Raw genomic sequence first — 27,267 nt, forward strand, 5'->3', positions numbered from 1 at the left:
CTTGATGTGAGGCAGCCTGCCAAGGCACAATCCCAGGGCAGCCTTCATTTGGGAGCTGAGAAGAGGAATTATGGGGAGAAACTTTGGGGTGGGGCTGGGGTGGGGGGGGGTTGTTCCGCTGTGGCTACATTGGCAGTTTTCACAGAGGAGCTACTGATGATCCATTTTAAACGAGCTGGAAGTCCAACTCCTAAGAAGTAGGAAAGACTCTCCATCTCCCTGCCAATGAATATGAAAATGGCTCCAGCGAGCAGACAAGGACAGATCAGCCCAAGGAGAAACAGAAGCAGGCTTGTGGTGCCGTTCAGGAGTCGTGTGAGTAGTTGGTTTGAAAGGCAGATCAGGGCATTTCGGTCAGAATATCTGTAATTATGTTGTCACACAGAGCACACTGTGCCTTGGTGAAGTATTCATGGGGTTTTTAAATCCTGAAACAGTGACAGTAAAGTGAAGGCAGGAATCAGATTAAATTAGAATTTATAACACCAACTCACTGTGCCTAGCTGTCTAATTAACCTAAAAACTTCACAAATATAACAGAAAGTCATACTGTGGAAAATGAGACCCAGAAAGGTTAGCTAAAGAAATTTAAAAAGCGTGTTTTATTGTTTATTGATGGTTGTCTGCATTTTCCTGTGCTCATATTAATTGGGGATTTCTTCAGAAATTCTAAAGAAACAGTTCCAATCCCCATCTGATCTGGAAAAGTCTTCGAAATGTAGTGCTTAATTGAGTCACCAGTGTGTCCTGTGAAACTTTTGGAAACTTAAAAATTCTCGTCTTGTTAATCTGTTCTTGTCTGTCTGTTTTGTATTATGTCATTGAAACCCAAAAGAGGCTGGGAGATAACAGGCATGATGGACATGCTGTTTCAGATAAACCCCAGAGACTCTGAAGATCACACCAGCCACACCACAGCATTCATATTTACCACTGCTTGGTCTTAATCAACAACACAGTACACAACTGTCGGTAATCCATATAGCGTGTTCTATACATCTGTATTAACAGGAAAATTTGTTTATTTTTATTTTTGCCTGTTTATTGTATGAACATTGTAAATTTTGCATATCCTATAGCGCCACCCAGTGGTGTTTGACTCTTGCTCAGTATGTGCGGCATATGATTCTGTGACAATGAGTGGAAAAGGAGAATTTGTCCCAGAAAAAAACACCTACTGAATCCTGACAGCATTAGTAGGCCTACTACAGCTACTAAGATTGTAAAGGTGACAAACTGATTGACTCCGTGCCTTAAAAGACATAAAGACAAAAAGAATGCTATGGGTACCTTCTGCGCTGTAATATATACTCCATAAATGGACAAAGAGAAGCTGGGTAAGGCTCGTCACCAGGACTCAGGTTCACAGACTATGAGCCACCATAGGCAGTGTATAGTTTCAGCCCATTGTGCAGTAAGGACTCCATCTTCCTAGTGGAGACCCTGACAGAATGATTAGATCATCCCCCAGGGCAAAGGGATGATCTTTGATTAGTGTGTCTCCCCATCCTATCTCACCCACCACCCTTCCCCCACTGATGGAGCCCTCTCAGGGGCGTGTGTGGGGGGGTGGGGGGCGGTCAGCTCTGCAGGGTTAGATACTTCAGCCATGGACAGCCCTTCCAAGCCCCCGGGCACACCACGTACAACTTTCACTCAGGGTGGGGTTCGCTGCCCTAGCCTGCAGAGGGTGTGGCTCCCTGCCCCCATACGATGTGGAGAAGAAGATTTCAGCCTCCCCTGGAATTCCAAAGGACTGGTCACTGTGCCCATGGGGGGGGGGCACTGCCATACCGGGGAGCTGGGCTCTGGGCTGCTAAAAATGACTGACGAGCTCAGGCTTCCCCACCAGGGGCTGGGCACAGATAGAGAGTCAGGCTGGTAACCGGCGCGTCCATGTGCCTGTGTGTCTGTGTGTCTGTGTGTCTGTGTGCCTGTGTACCTGTGTGCCTGTGTGCCTGTACCTGTGTGCCTGTGTACCTGTGTACCTGTGTGCCTGTGTGCCTGTGTACCTGCGATTATCTCACCACTAAACTGATGCCATTCAAGCCATTTAAAACTTTACTTTGTTTAATAGTCTAGGTACATGTTACCAAACTAAATAAATCCCATAAAGACGTAAACATTTCCTTGAGTATGTGGCATTTGTTAAGATTTTAGGTAACTTTACTTGAGGGGGCATGAATAATGTAGTACTACACCCTTACTTAATGTATTAATTAACCAGAAACAAAGTGTCAGTTATGTACTGATCCCATGTTGGTTCATCATTAATCAGTCATAAGGGTTCATGTATTTCATGCAGGAACTATATTATTTCATGATTTGTTCTTGAGGAGTAAATGAGCAACAGTTATTTGTACCCCCTCAAGTAGAGAGTTACCGCATTTTATTTAGCATTTTCTGAGGATTAGTAATAGGCTTCAATGTGATCACATGCAGCTTTGATGTCTTTCTCAACTTCGTGTTTTTTAAATATATATGTTTTTATATTTCCTTAGGAATTTCTTATTACAAGCTACTTATAAATTAAAAACAAAAGCTTTAGAGTTTACATGAAAGATAAATTCATGCCAAATCCTTTTTATCTCTCCGTGATATTGCAACAACACAATTGACTGACTTAGAGAGTTAAAAAATGTAATTTAATCCAGCCAAAGATTACTGAAAGAGATAACAGGGATGAACAAAACAAAACAAAGACACATCAATGATCCCTCCCCCGACACCAGCGCCATACCCCTCCTAGATAAGTACATTCCTAAATTTCTAATCTCTCTAAACTAGAACCATTTGGCTAATAATCCTATTAGCATTTCAGTTGGCCCAAAGTCCTATAGGCTGAGCACTTTGTAGAAACTAGAGATACCTGAGTGCTGCTGTCCCTTTCTTCTTTGTTTACGTGGAAGCTGCTCTTCCGGAGCTGTTTCTGCAGCAGGTTCTCACTACCGGAAAGAAAGGGGACCATTGTGCAATAGGAGCCTTCAGTATTACCCCGGGACCTGCTAAAGATGCTCGCCAAAGCTTCATCAACTGACAAACTTTGAAGACCAAGAATTTGTAAATCGCATTGAAACAAGAAATTCCAAGTACATATGTAGTTAGTTTTTTGCTTGAGTCGATCATTTGTAAACACTTACCGTGCACTTCTGTAATGTTAAGCGTGGGATGTTATTCAAACAATAAAACTGATCAGCGTCAAATGCAATTTAATTCATTTGTGTCATTAAAAGCTTAATTTAATAAAGAGTTACATCAATCTGCAGCAGTCAAAGGATTCTTGGCAGCCTCAGTCTGTTTTCAAAATATCTCTTGGCAGTGATCTCTACCAATTGTTGTCAGTTTGACTGTTTGTGTGCTTGGACATGTGGGGCACTTATTCAGACAAACAGCCAAGTAAAATTGTAAAAATAATAAAGGATTTCATCATCACATGTGGCAAAAGTTAAAATCCAAGTCTATAAAGAACACCATCATTTATACTCTTTTATTAGTCAACATTGGTTCAAAGCGACACACAATCAGGTCTCATTAGGCTGCCCTGATGCCCACACACACAAAAGGGCATTTTACAGTCTTAGTGCACTGTAACGATTTAAATACATGAAGATACAAAGAAAAACATGTACATCCTTATTAACACTGCTGTAATTCATATTGCTAGTCATAATTCATTTTGAATTTTGAAACACACCAAAGTATGCTTCTTACTCATTATGAGAGTCTTCTGCTTTCAAGGAATGAATATTTTGATTATACGAATGACGGTTAGCCACCCTAAACTGCCTTCTGGTCTGTGTAGAATACTGTGCCTCGGTTTTGCATGAGGGATTCTCTCCAGCTTCCTAAAATACTCCATTTGTGCTAAGATGTCCATGGCACTTTGCACTAGACCAAAAAGGCCTGTGGTTTCCATGGCCCAAGGCAGTTTACTCTCCTGGAAACAGCTGGTCACTTTGGTGAACTGATGTCCATGCGCTCATAGGGGAAAACCCTTAAACTCAGGCACCTTCAAAATTACAGGAACAAGATTTGTAATTCACCAAACAAAATCCTTTGGTTTGTAAGATATTTTGTCATTGTTGATCAGTTTAGCCATGACCAATCCAGTCCTATACATTCAATCCTATGCAGAAAGTTGCATGGAACCAATTACTGTATTGAAAATACATGAGTGCATATTGGGGGGCGGAGGAGGGCAGACCATTGGCAGCTCAAAATGTCTCTAGAAGGCCCGGAAGATTTAACCCCTCCCACAATGCCAATAATTGTCCCATTAGCATTCAAAATAATACATAGTTTGACTATACACAGACAGGCCATCACCATCCCAGCATACACCAGTCCCAGAGGCCTTTTACCATTGGCCTTTGTGTTGCGTGGTAGCCCAAGATGCAAAGCTTCATGACAAGGTTTCCATGGCTAGCTGCACATGCACTTTCTTCTCAATGAGCACCAGCATAAAGTCCATTTGGCCTCGTGGAGGAAACACAGTAACAGCCAAGGCTGCCCGTTCTCCCCATGTAGGAATCAGCAAACGTTTGGGAAGCTTAGGTTCACTTATGTAGTGTTGGTCAATGTATTATAATTTCAATACTTCTTATATATGGATATACAGAACTCAATATATAAATATACAACTGTTCTTATTACTCATGTAGCTATTATTTTTTTTTATACATCTTGCAAAATAAAACACAGTGTGAGTCATACGAGAGATTTGTCACATATCATATTATTTATGGCTTCATTTTACAATGGAGCTGTACAAACTGCAAAATAACATTTAAAAATCTCTCCACTCATCATCTGTCTTTCTTTTCTCAAACACACTAAAATGGACACACAGCTAAAGCCTGATGTTCTAAAAATTTTAGGAACCGTTTTGGAAACAGGAAGCTACCCCTGGATAATTTGCACATCTTAGCCTGCCTATACTGGCTCACATCTCTCCGGTGTAATGGTGGGCCATCAGCTTTGGGGCAAGGGCAGACATCCCACACCTTCCGGAAGGTCCCAGACTCTCCCGCAAATTGACAACTGCTCCCCGACACCCGCAAATGATGTGCAATGTCCAGTAAATCAGTCGTTGGTGGTGAAATTATCCGGCAATAACATCATCCCAAATTTTATCACCACTCTCTAGCCCCGGTCAGCAAATTTGACCCCCCTGGTACTACTGTAATACCAGCCAAGCATTGGCTAGCAGCCCCACCCTTCCGGATGCCCCTCATCTGCCTCCCTGAAATCGATATCACTAAGGTGGGATGTCTGCAAGGGGGACCACAAGGACCCCCCCCAGCCTCAGCACCACACTGCCACTTTCTGCCCATGTGGTCTTCTTACACATGGGATATTTGTTGGAGGCGCAGGGATAAGCACAAACAGGGCTGAATGCTGGTGAGGTGTGTGTTGTGGTCCTTCCCACGAGGGCTGATGTCCAGGGGTTTTGGGTGGCTACACAGATGCCAGAGGCTGATCACCAGCACTTGGTGAGGGGGGTGTGAGAGGGTTTTATCCTCCCGCCAGGACTGAAGATATCCCTGGCCTCCGCCTCCAGTCGAACCCCAGGGACCTTGAAGATGGACACTGCTGCAGACGGGCGCAAAAGGAGAGGAAGGCAATTTGTTATTTGCAGAACACAGGCGCACAGACACGGATGTTAGATACGGCACGTCTCACTGAGCTCGACCAAAGAGCGTGGGTGGGGGGTGTCATGCCACTGGCTGGGTTTGCTGCCGGTTCTGGGCCCCTTGGGTCCACTGGGCCACATACATACTGAGGCAGCCGGAGCAATGATGTAATTAGGCCACCCACCGTGCTCCCCCCCCCCCCCCGAGACGGGGAGGCTTGGGTCATGGGGAGCTGGGATTTGCCGAGACGCTATGCGGGCCGATGCGTTCACGTTCCCGTTGGGGATAAACAGCGGGAGGGAGGGAAGTGGCAAGATTTTATCTGCTCTCTGCTCCCTAAACATAACACACAGAGCCAGGCGTCCTGGAATGCAGCGCCATGTTTGAAGTCTGCAGGCGAAGCTTATTCCGAAAAAAGGCTAAACAAAATCGGCAACTCAAAATAAATGGCCGGGTAAGGAATGTTTAAATGCATGGAACATTACAGTGGCCCAATTCAAAGTGTTACAGCATCACACCAGACAAAGTAAAAAAAACAACAGTAGTCTGCTGGGGCAAGAGCACTTTGAACCGTGTGTAATTAAGGTTTGTCTGGAAGCTGTGTGGAGGTACAGACCAAAGCGGAGTGCCGTGTGGTGTGAGCGCTGCACCTCAGCCAAAGCGCCATTCTGTTCTCCGTAGGAAGCAGTTACATCGACACTGCGGTTAGCAACAGGCTAACACCCAGCAGCCAGGCTATGAAGAGGGCCTTTAAGGGCAGGGCAGCCGGCATGGAGAGCGTTCAAAGCTATTCTGGTGCCACGCGAAGGAAAACGCTCTCTGTCTCAGACATGCCTCACTCTGTGAGAAACCTTCAAAGTCTCAACGCTGGTTGTGAGAAGGAGATAATAGAAATGGAGATGCAGAGGGTCAAGGGTGATGCCCATTAAACCTGTGCTGTGTTTTAAGGCAGGCAGGCGGCTTTGAAAGGAAGCCTCTGATCATGAGGAATGGGGGGCTGGGCACCGCGATCCCATGTTTCCTTCAGGATCACACCCGTGGCTCCTCAAGCCGTGGTGACGGATGCCACTTTGACATAATGACACTCCTCTAGAGGCTTGTCTGGTGGATTTGGCTTCAGTGAGAAGGATGATTTGAAAAGCTGCACCAGAAGGAAGAATGCTCCCGCTCCAGATATCTACATTCAGGAGTGTCTGATTTATTTGCAGGTGACCCTGCTGCTAACTTAGCTGATGAAAAGCAAAAGCTACGGGGATCTGGCCACGATCAGAGGACACTCATTCTGAGTCTTTCTGTTGCAGCGCCCTCCTGTGGTGGCTATCAGCGGTCAAGGGAGCAGATCCATTGAAGCCAAAGAAAGCCTTTTCCAATATTTCTAATGCATTTTTTTAAGCAATGCATTAATTTTTTTCTCTGTTTCCAAAGTGAAAGACAAATTAAAATAGTTTCCTATTGCTTTTCACGTGTAAATATGGGTAGATGTTTCAGACGTTGGAGCGTGTGTGGACGATGACTGTGCCGATGCTGATACGCAGGGATAATACAGGCTGCCATTTCCTGCTGGAGCCCGCTTTGTACGTGTTGTGCTTCCTGTGCGCTGGGGGCTTTCGCAGCTCAGCCTCGCCCCCGATGCCATGATCGGGTGCAGTTGCTGTCTTTCTTCTCCGAAGGTTTTCGAGGCTCTGAGATTCCAACTGCGTTAATGAAACTGGTGAATAAATTACATCCACGGGTCATTATATAAATGAAATACCACATTGTTTTTTGCCGGTTTAGATGTGTTTGACAGTGGGGAGCTTTTCTGGCAGTGGGTGAGAGCTGGGGGGGGGATAAAGGCAGGGTAAAGGGTGGTCTGCCTTTCTGTGGGTCCCTCTGATTGTTGCACACCACTGTGATAATGAGTCCTCATTAGAGCCTGGCATCCCCCCCAAAAAGGTCCTTTAACATCTTAATTCTGCTGTCTGCCAAGGAGGTGGGGCTGCACGCCGCCTGGGTTAAATCGCTTCCGGCGTCTCATCTCTGTCTCTCTACAAAAGCAGGGTTAGGGTCCTTGGCTGCATCGGTGGGTTTTCATCCGCATTGTTAACAGCAACAGACGCTCCTGCAGTTTTGCCACTTCCCAGTGGTGCTCTGACTGCAGGTATCGACTTAGTGGTGCTCAGTGACAGGCCGTGTGGCTCAGAGAGCACCTGAAACAGGGGCTCGCATCCCCCCCCCCCACCCAAAAACCTGCACACATTTAGCCTTTGAACTCGATCTGCCTGTGATAATGAGGCTGGGGGGTCTGAGTGCGAGTGATTCTTCCCCCCCAAGGTCACACTGACAGACAACTCAGTAACAGTAGAATATATTTCTCTTGGTAAACTGCTTTCCAGTGCCTGACTAACAAATGCCTTATAAATGTGGTTTACTTGGGATGTTTATTTTCACAACTAAAAGAAAATATATCTAATTATTGTGCCATTCGCAGTATTTTATGAATTACCTGTACAGTTATTAAGGTTTGCTACTGTATGATATATTATGCTGTGCTGCAGAATTGTAAATTATATTGAACCGTACTCTACAGTACTCTGCCGGTTTAAGTACCATGCGGTAGTGTGATATGTAGATTGCTCAAGCATGTATCAAGCATCAATCATGCTGATGTAGAATGCTGTCCTGTGTTATGAGGTAGTATTCTCTACTGCAGTATACTTAATGAAGTACATGTTTGTGCAGTGTGCAGTTGAGTACTGTACTGACATATATTCAAGTATGGTTGCGAGTACATACTGTCTCTGAGGTGCATCAGAGGCGGCGGCAGGGTGTTAAAGTAGGGGTGCAGCAAGGCATCTTGGGCAGGGATCCGGTCTCGAGGGGCAGGTCTTAGCAGTAGCTGGGCCAGGTCCTCCGTCTTGTAGGGCAGCTGTCCCAGTCTGCAGAGAGAGGAGAGCCGGCAGCGTTACTGCAACAAACATGCAACAGCTGTACTGTAAGTACCAGGGTGTGCAGGGCTGCAACCTCACAGACAGCACAAGCAGCTCCTACAGATACATCAGCCATACAGGCCAGAGATCCGACACAACTCAAACCTACAGAGCTGAACCTTCGAAGCCATCAACTACATAGATTGACAATATTATGCTAATGAATAAAGTTGTTACCATTTCAGAAGGAAAGGTGTCTCCCTAAATGACTAAACAAACCAAGTCAGAGCATGCTGAAAAGTGCACACAGCAATGCAGCCTTGCTTCCCGGTGTGTGTGGGGGGGGGGGGGCAGCCTCGCCCAGCTTTTACATAAGGAAAAGTATTTTAAGTCGTTACTTTGACAGAACCCATGATGCTGTCCAAGAAATGCACCTGGAAGATGGATGGATGGACGTGACGACAGAATATGTCACCCAGTGGCATTCACAGGCTACAGGAAGGTGCCTGAGTGAAAATGGCCCCAATCAGCAAATTATTTGCGCTTCCTAAAGCAGGTGACGGCTGAAATTAGTCAGCCTCGTGCTGGGAGGCAGTGAAAAAGCCACGTAGCGGCGGCCTCACGGGGAACGTTAGCGCAGCCCTGCCCCACACGCCGCTGCCAGCTGCCCCCCCGGCATTCCATCAGCGGGCAGCTGCCTGCTGGAGCCGCCCCCACCCCGCCGCCCACATGCAGCTGCGGAGGGCGCTGCTTTGATACGGCCATTGCTAATGCAGTTACAAGCCTCCACCGGAAGCTTAGAGATTCTCATTAATGTATAATTTAGCACTTTATCATACCACAATAACATAACATACTGACAATGGGCCTAATGTCGTTCCAGTCTCTCTCCACGACTCTCTGGTAGTGTTTACTGTGTCCATCCGCTGCATCCCACCGGCATTTAGGCTTCCGACATGCCCTCGGTCTCTGCTGCTTACTTCCTGGCTTGTCTTAAAAGCCTCCTCTATCAAATTAGTTTATTTTAAAATTGTGTCTCTGTAGGGGGTCTTTTTAATTAGATTCGTGGTGGTAAACAGAAATGAAAAAATCCTTTAAATCAAAGTTAAATGGGATTGCATTAAAATCCAAATGCAAGCTCCCTGTGGATCTCGCATCACCACCGTGCCCCCCCCCCCGCCCCCCCCACATTCTCGCTCGCCTTTTCTCTCCTATCGCTCTGCTCTCTTTCTAGCACTATGTGAACGAGACCAGCTGAAGAGAGGGCCTTTGATGAGCACACAAGCACCGCGCAGGACGGCCATCTGGCTACCCGGACGACTCCACCAGCCCGAGCCGCGGCTCTCACTGACCAAGCCAATGTGCTGCCACATTGTCATTATTTCTGAAACAATTCCTCCCTGTTCAGGGGAATGTAATTCCAACAATGAACATGTGAGCACGCATAATATCCTGTTCTTCTCTACAGGAGAAGCTTCTTAAAGGTTTTCTGTGGCACGTCTATTTAAAATGGAGAATTCTCAGCATCAGCCTGGCTCTCGATGGCCAAATGTGAGAACGCAGAACCTCACGTTTAATCACGTCACATTTAACCACCTCTCCATTGTTCTTCCAGCCTCATACAGTGTCAGGGGCTTCTTACGTTTGAATAGTACTGTATTTTTTTATATTTGCATATTGTTGACAAAGTTGCATGTCAAAAAATAAGAATAAGCTCCAAGTGGACTGCAGTTGTCTTCAGTTATTTATAGGAGATGTATATTTTAACAGTTTCATATTCATAACTGATATTAAAAGACTACCAAAGATAGAATTTGTATTACATTTTGAGCTGGAGTTTTCTGTGGTGATAGAATATGGACCTAAAAAACATATGCAGAATCATACATAGTACTTCATGATCGGATGGTAAATTTGTTTTGGTGCATTATTTTCGTGTACTGTGGCCCTGTACTCTATAATCATATAGTCCCTTAAACAGGCATGACGGTGAATTCTTTAATGATCATCATGACATTAGTTATGTCAGTTACTCTCCATTCACCCCTCAGGTCTCAGCCTTATGCCGCCTGATACATACGTTTGATCATTTGCCACCTGCATTTTCTCTGGTTGTTTTTCATTTCTCTTTTTGTCAATAAATTTTTAACAGGGGTGCTTGTACGTTTTTGTCCGTTTGTTTGTATTTACAGGAGCAATTCTGGTTGAAAACCTGCCCAAAGGAACATCAGCAAACTGCAGCAGTACTCGCACCCTCCCCTGTGCCCCCCCCCGCCCCCTTTCCAGTCTCCCCACCCTGTCCCACGAGCTTCTCCTTTCTGCCTCCCAGCCGATCTCCTGTCCAGTGGAAAAAGCCGTCTACAGTAAGAGGACATTGCTGTAAATTTCCACCCTGCTCGGTCAGCGCCCTTTGGGCACCTGGGGGGGGCTCAGCAGGCATGCTGGGGAGTTGTACCCCCCCCCCCCCCCCGCACTGTTTGTTATTCTGTAGCTGAGCTCTGGCCGAGTGTGGCTTACATGTGTCATTACTGGGGTAGTGTTACACCTGCATTGCTATAGGCCGATGTAGCTGCCCAGCTTTCCTGTAAATTCATGTATGTGTGGCACTATATTCCTATTGACATAAAGGTGATCCGGCAACTGTTCGTAAATCAGTGCGCACCGTCTTTGGTACTCTGTGTGTGTGAGTATAATGAGAAGAAATCATGGTGTAACAGTGTGTGTGTTGGGGGGGGGGTCTGTAAAATAATAATAATAATAATAATAACAATAATAATAATAATAATAATAATTTTCTATGCAATTTGATATACTGTGCAGGATCCAGTCCATCACCAGGGAAAGACTGCCTGTGAATTGAAGCACTCAGCAAATGCATTTCTCTTCCTGTGGCACTGAATGGAAGCAGGATGTCACTGTGCTGGGGACACAAATATCCACAGTGCTCACAAAGCCGCTCCTCTTTACACCTCCCAAAAAACACCCTTTTGACAAATACTGCTTAAATGAAAGACATGTTCCGTAATGGGATCTGCACTTACGTCCATTAGTTTGCTGCCTCATCATGCACACAGATATGTACATATATTCAGTCTCACTAAACACACACACACGGCACAGACCCTGCAGGGTGAAAGGCTTTATCTGTGTGGGACGTATTTGCCAGCGTGCTGCTTCAGCGATACCTTTTCCAAACATTCCGGAACTGCTGCGGCTCACAAGGGAGAAACCACTCTGTGGGAAGGAGGAAAAGGATGTCAAAGGTCAATATCTGACTGACACAACGCAAACGCCTCCATAAAGCAGACAGCAAATGAGCCGATACTGTAATCCTTAAACCTTTAAATGACTCCTCTTTTCATCCCTTAAGAAACTTTTTCTCATTCACTCACTCATTCACTCGCTGGCTCACTCTCACTCACTCACTCACTCACAGATCAATTATTCTTACAAAAATCCAAACATCTTATTCAAGTGGCATTTAGCTGCTTCTCACCACAGTGACTATGAGTAACTGCATTGCCCTAATGTCCAGCCAGTGATGTCTGTGCGTTACTGTTTTTTCTGCATGCTTAATCAGACGCTGTTATGGGAACGTGGGCGCAGTAACCTGAGCTTCGATTTCCTGGCTTACCAGGAGGTGCTGTGGTTTAACTCTAATCAGTCCTCCCAGATGTGGGAGGCAGATGTTTCTGAGTACTGAGTACTGAGTACTGAGCCATGGCTCCTGATGGACTTCTTCCAGTTGTTGCAACAAACTGCGTGTCACAATAAAACCGTCACAATGCAGTGCGGCGTAAGTGAAAGATTTCGGGTCACATGGGTTTGTCTGTGATAAAAGCAGCCATCTGCTGGGATCGGATGAGCTCACATGGCTTCCCGTCACGGCACAGAAACGTCAGCAGCCGCCGCTAATAAGCAGCTGCACTGGCCTTCACACGCCTCGCAGTTATTTTAGTCCTCAGTGTCGAGTCATTAGGATCAAAGCTTCAGGTGAGACCCTTTAAGGCGGCTTGCGAACGGTGGGCATGGGGGCGGGGGGGGGGCATGATGACGCACGCAGCCCCCCAGCCGTCCCCTCAAAACCCGCGGCCTCTCACCACTGCGGTACCTCCCTGGGCCACCCTGGTGTGCTGCTGAAAGCTGCTCAGTCTGGCCCTCCCAGTGTGGCTGCTGCCCCCCCCTCCTCCCGAGAGGACAGGAGTGAGAGACCCTTCTCTGTGGGGTAACATGAACACTCGCACTGCGTCTGCAGCTGCCCCCCCCTCCCGAGAGGACAGGAGTGAGAGACCCTTCTCTGTGGGGTAACATGAACACTCGCACTGCGTCTGCAGCTGCCCCCCCCCCCTCCCAAGAGGACAGGAGTGAGAGACCCTTCTCTGTGGGGTAACATGAACACTCGCACTGCGCCTGCAGCTGCCCCCCCCTCCCGAGAGGACAGGAGTGAGAGACCCTTCTCTGTGGGGTAACATGAACACTCGCACTGCGCCTGCAGCTGCCCCCCCCCTCCTGAGAGGACAGGAGTGAGAGACCCTTCTCTGTGGGGTAACATGAACACTCGCACTGCATCGGCCTCTGCCTGGGCCTCTTCTCCACACTCGGCCTGTTACCTGGTCGTTGTGAAACTCCACTTGCTGCCTAATTAATTTGTTCGCTCTCCCTCTTTGTACTGCCCCCCCCCCATTTCATTTGTATGCCTAATGGTCTTTATTGCTGCCTTTATCTGTTTTTATGCTTAAACTTCAATGCCATTTTACAGAGACTGTAAGCAACCTGGCAAAAGCTATGTTTCAAAGCCCCGACGGCTTTGGATTTACTCGCTCTGTATTCATTCTGGGGCACCGTCTGGCAACAGCATCCCCCAGGGCTAAAGAGACTCGCTTTGTTCCGAAGGGCTGCATGTGTCTGGTTTTGGGAGCCAGTGCGTGTGGAACATCTGGACCGCGATCCATCATCGTGAATGTGTTTGCGCACACGCGTGTGGTCGATGCTGCGCGTCAGCGTGTCACAAGCTCGCGTGTCTCTAGGTGTGCCTGCCTGCCAGGGGCACGACAGCACGCTCATTTCTGCTCCTCAGCTGCGTACTCCATGCTCCATCCAGAATTACACAGAATTCCAGGGAACTGGCTCACTGGCTGCTGAATGTTGTACACTGCAGCTGTATGTGGAAAAAACCAGCACAGCATCCCCCCCACAACGACGCCTGCGTGTCCTCCCGGCCCTCCCCCTCCCCCTTCTGCGATCCCATCTCAGGATGATGCTCGGCCAGTTACGGGATGAGGGGCGTGTGTACCAAAGTCACGCTGACCTTCTGTGGGATCTGTGTCTGAGGTATCTGCTGCTTGACACACGCCAGGCCCTATTGCAGCATCTCCTCCCCGATGGACTTCATTCCATGACCGGGTTCATTTTTCCTAGATGACATTGCAGGCGCAGGTCACATGGCGATAGATGGTCATGATTAAAAGCTGCTAGTGGCCAAACCCAGAAAGAAGAAGAATCTCCATAAAAAATGGCATCTTCAACAAGATGTGAGAGAGCCAGACATGATGGGCGGGTGTTTTAAACCATGGCTTGTTTGTACAGCTCAAATGGAGCCATGACCTCAGTCACAGTTTCAGCCCTGGTTCCTTAGCCTGTCAGCTGGCTACAGAGGAAATTCCTACGTGACTCTGACCAGAGGTTACATCTCCTGGTCCACACCATGTCCGCTCGCTTGCCTCTCTGCCTAAAAAGTTGCTCGCTTTTGGAACAGGCCATGTCATGATTGGAAGCTGGCCAGCTGGACAGCATTTTATTTTTTTCTGTGGGTGCAATTACAGTTTGATTAATTTCTTTTCAGCAGGAAATCATTATATTGTAAACCGAGTTGCTGCAGACATTTTTTTTCTTTCCTCAACCTGATTTTGTTAATTTGCCAGAGATGATGGTACAGCTAGTGAGATGGGAAGCATGTGCGTGTGTGTGTGTGTGTGTGTGTGTGTGCGTGCATGTGTGTGTGTGCGTGTGTGTGTGCATGCATGTGTGTGCGTGTGTGTGTGCGTGTGTGTGCGTGCATGTGTGTGTGTGCGTGTGTGTGTGTGAGCGGGTTTACCTATCCTTATGGGGACATAATGTCCCCATAACGTGATAAATATCCGTTTTTTTTCCCTTATGGGGACCGGTTTCCTCTATTTTATAAAACTCGGTGACTGCTATGAAAAAACTAAAAATGCAAAAACTCTTGTATTTTGTTAGGTTACTTATGATTGTGGTTAGGGCAGGGTAGGGGTTAATTAAGGTTGTCATAGTTAGCGTTAGCATTTTTCCAATTAAAATGAATGAGCGGTCCCCATAAGGATATGTATACCCTACATGTGCGTGTGTGTGCGCGTGTGTGTGTGTGCGAGCATGTGTGTGTGTATGTGCATTTAGATCCTAAAAAGAGCAGAAAGCCGTGGGGAGATAGCAGATGTGTGAACTGGCATTAGACAAGGTGGGTACAGCTGTGTAGAATTACAGGCTGACATATTTCAGTGCCAAGGCTGGCAGGTCTTGCTGCCCGCCGCCATGTCAGTGAGGGGGCAGTGGAAGGGGTGGGAGGGGGCATCGCAGAGGCCCCCGGCCAGCAAAGGGGGCGTGCCGAGGGGTGCGGGACACCACTGCAGACGCATCACCACGACTCACCACAGGCCTTGCACGTATCTGTAACCAAGCTCAGACTGTACGACGTTAATGGATTTCCATAAGATGCCCGCCCTGCCTTATTCGTGGCTGCTGGCCGTCATGGATCATTAGGCTGCCCTGCACTCTATGCAAGATGTCCGAGCTTCAGAGAGCAATAGGGAGCTGGGGCATGCAGACCTTTAGGAATGTTCCATTTTTGATGGAACATATAGTATAAATAAATTATGTTTTTTTTTTTTTTTTTTTTTTTAATTGTTTTCAAATGACTTATATTTTAGTTATTTTAGATTCAAATCAAATTTAATTTGTCAAAACAAGCATGGATTTCTCGTGAAGGCCTAGGCAGTTTTAACCTGGGCATCAATTAATGATTAATCCCAAAGGGAAGATACATGGAAATGAAGCAGCATTTTCTTTGGAATAATCTGAGAAGTAGGTAAAACAATAGTGATTATGGAGCTTATATTTTCAATACATTATCTTGCAGACACAGACACTGACAAAGCACAGTCAATGGGAGAGTGCCTGGGGGAGATAGAATGATCGCTGCAGGGAATATTTTGTCCAGTTTTTATGCTTTATTTCTGTATTTATGTAATTAGCTTGTTTGCTATATTTTGACAGCATTAGAGCTACATCACACCCGGCCAATATACCTTCAGGATAAATAGATCAGTATTACTCTCTATTCTCTCATTAGTCAGAACACCTCCCTCACTACTAATTACATAAATTCAGGTAATCATAATTATCGGCAAGTTCTACTAAACTTCAGCATTAGTCAGAGCATTTGAAAAGATGGGGAGGCTTTAATGAGAGAAATCACGGCAGAGACTCTATTGCCTCAGAATGAGTAGGTGGTATGCAGATGAATTAATGGTTTCATAGTTGCTAATGACTTAGGTCAGGGTGCATATAGGAATATTTGAGCTTACCCATAATTCCCTGCTTTTTATGCAAAGATATTGTAATATCCTATATTCATTATTTGTAATCGCACAGGCACAATTCCATGGACTGCATTATATTGATAACGTTGGTTTTGACAAGCTGAAGGAATCCAGAGATCTCAAGCCAGCCAATTCCAGAAGGAACGACCTAGACTCAGAGCCGTCACTGAATGTTCTGATTTTCCTGACATATGACAAAAGTTAATAACTGGGAGTATAGGAATCCAGATGGAAGAACAAGCTATTACAATTATCTATTCTAGTTTATAACAAATTTAATAGTGGGAGGGAATGTCTGTTCCTGACTATGCTCCTTCTTTGACATCCTTAAATATATCCACTTGAAAAAACAAATCCCTTCAAACGCGCTGCTCTCGTAATGGAATAGCCCCTAGACTATTTGTTTAGCTGGGAGCAGCACCCTGAACTGCTAACACTAAGACTTCACTTCCACCCTTTCCCAAAAGACTCACTGCTCCTCCTATCTATACTCTTCACATGGCAGCTGTTTCAGTATCAAAACCATCAATTGGGCAGTATTTTCCTGCTGTCCCTTGCTGCCCCCTGGTGGCGAGAATGAGGACTGGCCTGGCTAATCTTCACAGTCACCTATCATGTTGCATATTAGAACCCAGTCCTGATATATTTTGACTACAAACGAGATAGACTAGGTGGACTCTAACCTGGTTTGTGATTGGGCAGCTCACTGACCCCAGGCCAGGTTTCCTCTGTTGGAACGCCCAGCACCTGAGGATAAGGAATTAAGAAAAAGAAAAAGAGCTGCAAACTCAGCCACCACATGCTCTGTATATATTCTAAAACAAAACAGTGACTTCAAATACTGAAATGTCGCAGAAAGGTTGAGTGTGGAAATTTTTTTGCATGATGTGCATCCAAAACCACTGAAGTTAAAATTAATTCCTTAACTCATTTTCCCATATGTTAAAACTGGTATCATCATTCAACATGCTTCACATACAAAAAAGAAATGTGAAAAAGTATCAAAATGACACCATAATATTACTTTCCTTGGTGATCAATTTCAGTCAACAAAACATAGGTCCTCCCCGCTTACTCTCTACGCCCTGCCTTTCTGATGAGCAGGTGGCTATATAACACAAAATCACACAACATAGCTACCATAAAACATGAAGTAGCTGAGCAAGACCAATTCAAAAAAATTAAACCGACACGCCTCTAACAGTTAACATCGAAAGACATATTTCACTCACTACGGGATTTGAGTCAACCGTCCATCTGAGTCTCGCATGTGCCAGTCTTGAACGCCCAAGACGAAAGCAACCAAAAAGTACCGTATAAGCCCAGTTCCTGTGAAGGACTTTGCTAGTGTCAACACAGGAAATGAAAGGTAATCAGCCATTTTATGGAAATATATGCAAATACATGAGATGAGCCTAAGCTTAAGGGCGCAGGTTTGGCAGAACCTCTGAAGTCTTTTATTGCTTGAATCAAGGCTGTAATTTTAATATATAATGGGGGGGGGGCACATCCACCCCAAAATTCAGATGTTCTCACAATATTTAATAGCTGAACACGGCCCACTCAGATTGGCAGTGCATGCACGACTCAAATCTACAGTTGACTGTACTGACAGTTGCTATTATAACAAACTCACAAATTGATATGTTAAGAAATCATATTTTTTGTATTTACTGAAACATATTCTCTACAAAACCAAATGAAATAACTTTTTTGTTCAACTTAAACAGAGAGTTGGCGCGATGCTTCTGTTGACCGCTTACATCACCTTTGGGGTTGCAGCTTTGCAGATTCTTAGATTTATCTGAACTACAGATCCTCACATCCATGGAAAATCGCTCTGATAAAATGAGCAAATTCTACAAATAAAACATGACATGTATTTACTTGGCAAAAAGAAACGTGCAATTATTTAGTGCATGTTCCAAACATAATAAAAAATAATGAAATCACTGGATTTTGTAAGATTCACCTTTGACTTATTTGGGAATACAATAAATCCAATACTTTATTAGTAAGTAGGTATACTTTATTGTTCCTTACGGTTAGAATTACTCTATGACTCAGTCAGTGCTTATCAGTGTTACACAATTTGTGTAGCGATTCCACAGTGATTTGATCAAATATTTGGGTGAGTAAGACACAAACAGGAGAGCAGAAGGATTTATACTCACTGCCCAGATCTTCTGCAGCTGCTCAAAAGCATCTGCTACCCCTGGGAACGCTGGTGCCCCCTGGAGCATCTCAATAAAAATGCAGCCAGCACCCCTACAATAAAACAGAATACATTGCTGGTCTATGTTTTATTTGCATATGCAACACTACAGGCGTTAGCTCTCACTTTTTGGCAGGCATGTCTTTTTAAGCAGCACCAGAAGAAGGTTGGGCTGGGGTTTTGCAGAGAAATCCCAGAGGTTAAAACATCATACCTCAGCAGATAGGAATGACATATGAGGATGATGAAATATTTAAGAAACAAATGTTCTCCATGGCTGTTCAGTGTTATATGAAATATAAACTAAACTAAACTAAAGACAGGATTGACCAGCAAATTATTAAATACTTTGCTTATACCATAATATGCTTCACATTGTATGTCTGTGTTACAGCATAGGAGGAAAAACACTGGGTCTTTTGAACATAATATCATCAATAAATAAATGTGTATCAGATGACATATCTATTCATTGTTGTATCTTCATCATCATCATGGAATCCGAGTTTGTAGACTTCAAGATGTCAGATTTGTGCAGTCTTAAATCTCAGTAATGCTTGGCATTATGTTAGAAACACCATCCCACTATGATTAATAAGCAGGCTGATTTTAACATATTTATTTATATGTGTGTTTACACTGCTATGCCAACTATTGATGGAAAAGTTGTCCTTCTTATCAACTTCCAAACATTTGTTTTTAATGTGAAGTTGTGTGCTAACTAGATATCCTTCAAGGGATGTCTTCTCCAGCCAAAGAAATAAAACTTTTATTAGAAAGGCAACATAATTTACCAGAGAAAGGCAGTGGGAAAGGCTCACAAGTGAAAGTCTTTGCGGCCTAACGTTCTCAATTGCTAGTAAGACTTTTCAGTTTGGAGATGGTTTTCAACAATGAGGTTGATGAGTCGCCTAGGCTGAGCCCTGGCCCTTAAGGGTGACAGTCCCTTACCAGATGTCCAGAGCTGTGGAGTAATCAGTGGAGCCCATCAAAACATCTGGGGGTCTGTACCATAGTGTCACCACTTCAGAGGAGTAGGTCTGGCTGGGAATGGACTTGGAACGGGCCAGACCTGAGAATAAGCATCTCTTTTAAGGTTGGAACTGGACAATGGAACAGCCCAATATACTATCAACAGACTGCTAAATAACATTGAAGGAGATTGACATTGGAAAAGATTGAGTTACTTCTGTTAGGAAGCAGACCCTGGGATGGTCTGAATGACTCTGAGCTGAAGCCTGACACTAGAACTTCTAGAACATATCAGTTGACACCAGAGACTATGTCTGAGAGACTGTGGTTCCTATAGTCCCTTGACTGCTTTCACAGATTGGGTGTGATGTCACTTTCCTTGTCTAAGCTCTAGAGGGGATCACGGCTTAAGGCAAACACAAAACTACAAAGGATAAACACACAATAAACTTTTCTCCACTTATTTTATGGTTTACAGAGATGTCTGATTGTCTGATAACTCCAAATGGGAAAAAAAGGAGGGAGGCATGTTAGAAACCAGAAACATTGATCTTAAAGACCCACGTTCACCCAAAGTTAACCCAAAAAGCTTGTGCTAAAGAGCCAGCCTTGATGGTGTAATCTAAGGGCACGGTATCTGACACTGAAGTCTCACTCAGTCTCACTCAGCTGTTTAGAGCTTTCTCCTGATGGATACAGTCAGGTTTTGGGATTATCACAGAGGTATAGTAGGACAAAAAGATCAAAGATTCCCTCAATTCTGCTCTGCAGCAGCCTTGTTATTTTTCATTGATTTGGAGAGTGAATTGCTGACAGGGGTTTAAAAGGCTGTACTGAAGAGATTGGAATAAAAACATATCTGGCTTTGTTTGGAGTCTCGAGAATTGACCATAAAATATTGGAGTTATGTGAGAAGATGTTGCATTCATTTCTGAAAACCTCTATGCTCTGTCTGTTTCACATTTAGTTCAAAAAGATGAGGTGTTCACTTGCCAAACACATTAAAACAAAATGTTCACATTTTTTGGAGTTGTGGGACCAAGTCATCTTTGGGGGCTTTATGAAGGACACTGCACCCTTGTAGTGCCATCCACAATTTCTGTCTTTATATTTACTTGATGCTTTTATCAAAGTGCCTTAGGGAAGGGTCACAATTCATGGATGCTCCCTGGAATTTGAACACATGACCTTTATATTGTTAATGCAAGCCTCCATTTGTTGGCCTACATGAGCTTGAGGCCTCTTGCAGTCAATGTAATAGGTCTGGTTGTCTAGAGCCTACCGAAGTCTGCAAGCTTCAACTCTCCCAAATAGCTGATGAGCAGATTTTGAGGTTTGAGGTCACGGTGAAGGATCCTACGCCCGTGGATGTAGGAGAGACCTCGGAGTAGCTGGAACATGAAGATCTGGCAAAAGGAGAGGGATGAAGATGTACAAGAAGAAAGTGAGAATGTGTTAGGAGAAGAGCAGAGACATATGGCTTTTAAGGCTCATTGCAGCAATTGATTGGAGCAAAAGATAAATAAAGTAAAATTACACATTCTCCCCAGTCATGTGCCATGAGTGTGACCTTTCAATGAGCCGGTGATGGTTTAGCGTATCTTATTTCATGGTCTAAATCCTGCCTCAGAACCTCCAGATGCTTACCTTTGATATGTACACCTGCTTCCCATTTCCCAGGCTAATCGGACAGAGAGCATCTGCAGCTCCTTTGAGCTGCCTGTCAGAGTTCATTAGAAGGAAAGCACATGGAATCAGGCTGCTCCGGGGGTCCAGTTCTTCAGCAGCGGCCAGGTAAGCAGATCTTACCAATCAACTCTCGTGTTAAGAGTCATCCTGCAACTATTTCTATGTTGACTTTGGCCCCAGTAAGAAGCCCAACTATCCTGAAGGCCTTGACAGCGCACACACACACACAGACACTCTAACACTGGGTATACCCCCTGCTCCCCAGCACTCACAGTCAATATAAATTATTAACACAGTCTTGCATGTTATATCAAGGTTTTAACTGCTTCATGATAGATACATACATGATAAATTTGTATGGTGATGGGGAGTCAGGAAGTCTACCTAAAAGGAATCCTACCCTGGCAGTCTGTGTACATATGTGCATATGTGTGTATCTAACAAGCTGGATATTTGAGCCGGAGTACACTGGCCTGGTATCTCTCACACCCTAAGCAGTCCTTCAAGTGAGAGATCATGATAATAATTTAAAGCAAACACCCACGATCCCTATTGGTCAGTATTTAAGTGACGTCACAGGTCCAGGCAATGATATACCCTTACCCTCACATTGTAGGAGTGCAGTCCCCCTGGGTGTTGAGTCATGTACTGGGCTAGGTCTGTTTGCTGGAGAAGCGAAATTGAGAGACAGTAGGTCAACAAGGTAAATGCTTGTGTAAGTGGTGTGAGACTTACAGGCCAAATCACTGGGGGAGTTGAATATAGACAAAGTGAGGCCTCGAACTTACCACATACTCAAAGACGAAGGTGAGCGACTCTCGCGTGTGAATGATGTCATGCAGAAGGACGATGTTGGCGTGTTTCAGGCCCTTCAGCAGAGAGGCTGGAAAGCTCACAAGAATAAGGGCTAAAGCAGCTAAACACAGCTGAAGTTCATTAACTCCTACTAACAATGAAAGCCAGAAGCCCTGAAGCTAATTAATTTTGCAGCGTAACTCATCGCCTGCTTTCCTACCTTCTCGGATGGCTGTGAAGGGGATCCCCTCCTCTGTTTTCATGCGTATGACCTTCAAAGCCACCAGGTGGCCGTTTATCCTGCACAGGGGGAAGAGTGATGGTTTGTTACCATGGAGGAACATGCAGGGGGCTTGAGCAGCCCCCCTGAAACAGCCTACTCAAAGAATACTCCAGCCCTGAAATATTCCATGTCACTTTCTTGCTAAAGTAACCAGGTTCTGCGGCTGAAGCCCAATCCATGGCAGCTTATGGGTGCTGGTGCTCAAGGGTACTCTATTAAACATGTACTAGACATCATAACAGTAAACATGACCTTATGACCCTATAACACCCCTATAAAATGTTTACAGGCTAAAAGCTCTGTCTTCTCTCCCAAACCACATATTAAGTATGAACTTTCAGGAACCTGAAGTTGTTTAATAAAACTGTACATCACCTAAATAACTTGGCAAAATAATGGGAGAACAAGTTTAAGGATAATACCCATTTTTAATTGGTTTTTTAATTAAGGGCTTGCAGTTTGGCTCCCTTGGGTGTAAGAGTTAACTGTACCAAACAGAGTTAACTGTACCAAACAGAGTTAACTGTACCAAACTGCAATCCTTGCCCTTTTACACACTGGGTGGAAGGGATGTGTCAGGTGACCGGAATGCAAAGGCTTCTTGACACTGACCGACTTATTCCCTTGTACACTGTGGCATAACTTCCCTCTCCCAGCTTCTCCAAATTCAAGTAGGACGTGGCTGTACCAAACTGGAGACCAGTTTTCTGCAGGGTTGAAGAGACTTAAGAAACTCTCACGCAGTGATAGTGAAGCGAGTAAATTCAAAGCACTAATATGCAAATAAGCCACTCACCCACTGGAATTCATTTTCAAAATTTTTGCCTCCCATGGGGTCACTGTTACTTCGTGACCTTTGAACCCGAAGGCGGCGGACTTGCAGTGTGTGGAACCAGTGTGGCTGGGCTTCTGGAGAGTAGGGAGCATCTGCTGGGTCATTGAGCTGGCAAGCATTGGGGGGAGGAGTTTAGGAAATGAACCCAATGAGATACAGACAGTATGGTACAGATCGTATGACTGCAACAGAAAGCTGGGGTTTGATTTCTTGGAGTGAGATTGAGAAACGAAATATTATTCATTTGGATTAAAGTGATCCGTTATGTGTACTTGTGCGAGAGGGGGATTCTTTACATATTCTGTGCTTTTGCGTGTCCCTGCATTTTACTGCTGCAGCTCCACATCCAAAAATCAGTTAGAGCAACATTTACCATGAAGCACTGTGGCCCATTTTACACATTTCCTTCTTTACAGACTGAGCTGCTGGCAGACAAACCATAAAGACAATTGCAGCTGGAAAAGAATGCGAGGAGGAATGTAGGCAAGAGCGATGAAGACACTGACAGCAGCATCAAAGCTGGTCATGCTAATATAAGGGGAGATGATTTGGCATCCATGGGTCACTTTGTACTCAGTGGAATTGCCTGCACTCAGTTTCTGTTGACGCTGCAGATTTATGGAGTCTATTCATTAGCAGGCAGCACTATTGGGCTGGAGGGGAACATGATTTGATCGAGGCTCCTGCCAAAAACGACTTTGTAGGAGTGAAACAGTGTCTTAGTGCCTCCTGTCAATCATATCTTGGAATAATGCACATAAACTTTGGCAGCAAAAGAGTATAAACTCATCTCTGCCCCCTGCTTTCTCTCCATTCCATTATTCTATTAATTTCTTTTTCCATACTTCCTTTGTTTATTTTGTGCGCAGTGCCATGGTTGAAAGGTCAGCGTACCCCCCGCTGGGCTGCTGTGTGCCTTTGTGGGTTTGGTCTCTGTGCCTATGATTGGAAAATTGCTGGTTCAAATCCCCTAGGTGGTTGAATAGGTGAATCTCTGTTGTGCCCTTGAGGAAGGTCCTTAACAGCACCACCGTCACCCCCCCCCCCCCCCCCCCCCCCCCCCCGCCCTGTGTGCCAGCTAAATAGCAGTCCCTGCGCTCTGACCCCCAACTTCCTTCTCATGTATGTGCGCAAATGGTCAATAATGGAGCCATGCTCTTCAAAAAGTATAATCGACAGACAACTTCAACATGATTACGTAGCAGGCATTTTTGTCCGAAGCAGTGTGCCAAATGAGGCAGTTAGGTTAAGTTTCCAAAGAGTGACCAGGTTTGGTCATTGTGTAAAGCTCTGACACCCGTTTACGCAGCAGCAGCCAGCCAGACAAATGCAGCTTTCTCTACCTCTGCGGCGGGTGGCTTCAGTGACACCCCTCCCAGGCTGTCCGCTGACGGCTGTTTCTTGTCCTCGTCACCTCCTGCTGTCTCTCTCCAGCAGCAACAGCAACTCTCCCGGACACACACCAGTCCCATGTGCCGGACCCTCCAACGCAAATCCTCCGCCATGTCCTCTATCCCTGAGCCATCATTCCACTACCTCACTCCCTCCTGCTTTCCAATGTAGCGAAGATCCCGGAGCTCATGTGACCAGTATGAACATGTCCTAAATCATGGTCTCATGACTCAACCCATTTGGGGATGAAAAAATATTTAAATATTTGCTTCCTTTAATTGGAACAAAGGGGTCTATTCATCAAATGGCATTGACGAAAAAATTAAAAATAAAGTGGTGGAGACTTAGGGCTAGACTGAAGGAAGAATGATCAGGAGGCGAAAGCAGGTCTGGTCTGTTCATAGCATTTATAGGCACAAACGGCAGGACATGCAGGAAGCCTTTATTACTGCACCACCAAAAGGACGAGACTGTCTAGGCTGCAGTCATGAAACTCCAGCAGCGTGCAAGCCAGTGTGAGAAGGTCTGTCTGAGTGCTTACATGTGACTGCATGCGATCACATGCTGCAGTGGGCATGCTGCATTTGCAGTGTTGGGTTGGTATGTTATATTTAAGTCACTTTATATTATATGTAAGTTCCATTATCTCTAATTTATTATTTTACTCTAAAGAGTATGCATTACAAAAAATTACAAAATACAGTTACTTTGATGCATTTGAAAATATTCTATATTCTAAATATACTTTTCATTTCATTTCAACTTTCATTTGTTTTGTGCTGTATTAATAGTAACTGTGATGATGTTTCATAATAGCTCATACCGGTTGCCTGGCCCTTTGCAGACCCCATAACTGACAAATGTAATTTGTATCCTTGTCGTAGCGGAACCTGGTTCTCCGCTGTTCTGCTATTGGATTGAGAGCAGCTGCTTCTAGTCATAGATGCACTGTGTGCAAAATGCTCTCTTCACACCCGCATACTACCACTTTTCTCATGTTTGTACGCACCAATTTACTGGGAGCTCTGGGAAGCTAATTAGGATTATCAATCAGAAGGTAGCTGCTGAAGAGTATATAAGGAACATTTGTGTTATAACATCATAAACGGGATTTACTGTTAACGTTTCATGGATTTAATGTAATCTAATCCTTATTCTTCAGAGAATATTAATGCATGTATTGTGATTTAGTTTGCCACATGTCTCTAAGCTGTGGCAATGCATTCAATATCATGGCGGATGCTAGTGTTTGCTATTTTGGTCCCTGGCATCCATGAGAATTTGTTTTCCTTAGGAAACAATCGTGCTTGTTGGCAAAACAGAATTTGGGATTAAAAAGGGTGAAAAGGTCGCAAAAAAAGGCAGGAAACATTGCCGTGCCGGGCTAGATGCAGTCTGTGCGTTACCACAGCGCAGAACCCGCTTCTGCCATCAAAAGGAGGTATAAGAGGACGTACGGTAAATCTTACAGCTTAGAATTCATGTCCTTTCGCGCTATACAGGTCACCCTGGCAGATTTTAGCAGCCAAGTTCTAAAAATACAACATGCTGCCTCTGACCTGTCTGCAGGCCTGCTGATTCAGAGAAGAGGTGTTTCTCTGCTTAATTATCGAAGACTACTGCCTTTTTTATTGTTGAGTCATGTGATTACAATATTTTTTTAGATATTATTGTGTTTGAATGTGTTTAGACCACAGTATGCCAATCTGTAAAGTTCATAATAGGCTGTGTTTCATGACCATGCCCGCTTCTGAAGGAGATGCTCATTAGACATAATCCACACGTCGCCCCCTTCAGGAATGGAGCAGGACTGAAATTGTGACCTTTTATGTTACCAATCATTTTCCCTCATGTGAAGCTACAAATTCTGTCTGGCTAATATATTTCCTTTGATGTCTGCAGTGCTATGCCTGGTTTCAATTTTTTCTGCATGGAAAAAATCCAGCTTCATGGCTTTTTCCCTCCTGTATTACCTCACTGTGATACATGTCAGCACAGAGACATCTTCTAGGCGCTACGGTTTTGGATCTGCTTGAAACTTTGCCGCTTCTGATAAATTTAACCATATATAGTGGTGTAAAACTGTAATATGGAAACTTTAAAATCTTCATGGACACCACAGTTTCAAGATGGCTCAGTGAATTCATGCTTTATGTATGAAAAGACTTAACATTTACATGTTTACTGTTTCCATTGTATTCTGCTTCATAACGCTTCACGTTGCCTTCAGTCCTGTCCGCAAAGATGAGGGTGACAGCTGGTCACGGGGATAGCATGGACCCGCCGGTGTCTGCTGGCATGTTCTGCGAGCTCGCGTGCGTGCAGAAGTGCACCGTCTGCGCTCCCTCCCCCCCCCCCCGTTTGTGTTTACGACCACACGCACTACACTGCCCAGCCAGCTCTGTGGGGGCAGCCTGTGTTTTATATAGAAAAGCGCATAAAGTGAAAATGAGCCGGGGTCACGCATGCGAGCCGCGGTAGAGAGCGTGTGCGTGTGAGCGGCTGGGTCATGCCCAGGGTCCCGCTGAGATGCCCGCATGCGCGCCAACCTTGGCCAGCTTTTATACGGCCTGCGCCTTCTCTCCCAAACCGCATTATTTCATTTTACTGTTTTTTTTATTTTATGTCTTTTACTTCTTGACATTTTTCACAACAACACACAGATATAGCGTGTGCATGGGACTTTTTTTAGCGTGGTTTGACACCGCCGACTATGAGAGCTAACCAAGTCTGACAGCCAGCGGTGGGACCTGAGCACAATGGCTGCCATTGGCTGAAGCTCTCGGAGAGAGGGGAAGGGGAGAGGCATTTAGGGTGGAGCTGTAGGGAGCTTCTTGTGCTATTCCTGTCCAGCTTTAAAGGGTGCAGCCTCATGGAGAATCACCCTCCTTTGCATGTGAGCAAGGAGACTAGCAACCACATGTAATC

At 45.0% G+C, this 27,267-nt stretch overlaps 1 protein-coding gene across 2 annotated transcripts in view; it reads right to left on the reverse strand.

The window, feature by feature from the left end:
* Nucleotides 1-3,473: 3,473 nt before the first annotated feature.
* The window catches only part of cdk15 (cyclin-dependent kinase 15), a 30,216-nt gene continuing 6,422 nt past the window's right edge, over nucleotides 3,474-27,267 (reverse strand). Inside the window, exons 1-13 of one of the 2 annotated variants that reach the window (XM_023806020.2) lie at nucleotides 24,291-26,632; nucleotides 22,909-23,055; nucleotides 22,725-22,819; nucleotides 22,050-22,129; nucleotides 21,823-21,917; nucleotides 21,638-21,700; nucleotides 20,628-20,751; nucleotides 19,325-19,445; nucleotides 18,333-18,426; nucleotides 16,842-16,905; nucleotides 11,728-11,776; nucleotides 8,409-8,551; nucleotides 3,474-5,592 (exon numbers count right to left, since the gene is read on the reverse strand). In XM_023806020.2, the coding sequence (XP_023661788.1) occupies nucleotides 5,480-5,592; nucleotides 8,409-8,551; nucleotides 11,728-11,776; nucleotides 16,842-16,905; nucleotides 18,333-18,426; nucleotides 19,325-19,445; nucleotides 20,628-20,751; nucleotides 21,638-21,700; nucleotides 21,823-21,917; nucleotides 22,050-22,129; nucleotides 22,725-22,819; nucleotides 22,909-23,055; nucleotides 24,291-24,452 (1,350 nt within the window). In that variant the 5' untranslated portion in view covers nucleotides 24,453-26,632 and the 3' untranslated portion in view covers nucleotides 3,474-5,479. Of the gene's footprint in view, nucleotides 5,593-8,408; nucleotides 8,552-11,727; nucleotides 11,777-16,841; nucleotides 16,906-18,332; nucleotides 18,427-19,324; nucleotides 19,446-20,627; nucleotides 20,752-21,637; nucleotides 21,701-21,822; nucleotides 21,918-22,049; nucleotides 22,130-22,724; nucleotides 22,820-22,908; nucleotides 23,056-24,290; nucleotides 26,633-27,267 lie in introns of those variants that run through there. The other variant, XM_023806022.2, reaches the window with a different exon arrangement.

This window comes from Paramormyrops kingsleyae, chromosome 1 (assembly GCF_048594095.1).
Source record: "Paramormyrops kingsleyae isolate MSU_618 chromosome 1, PKINGS_0.4, whole genome shotgun sequence".
In the NCBI taxonomy this organism is placed as follows: Eukaryota; Metazoa; Chordata; class Actinopteri; order Osteoglossiformes; family Mormyridae; genus Paramormyrops; species Paramormyrops kingsleyae.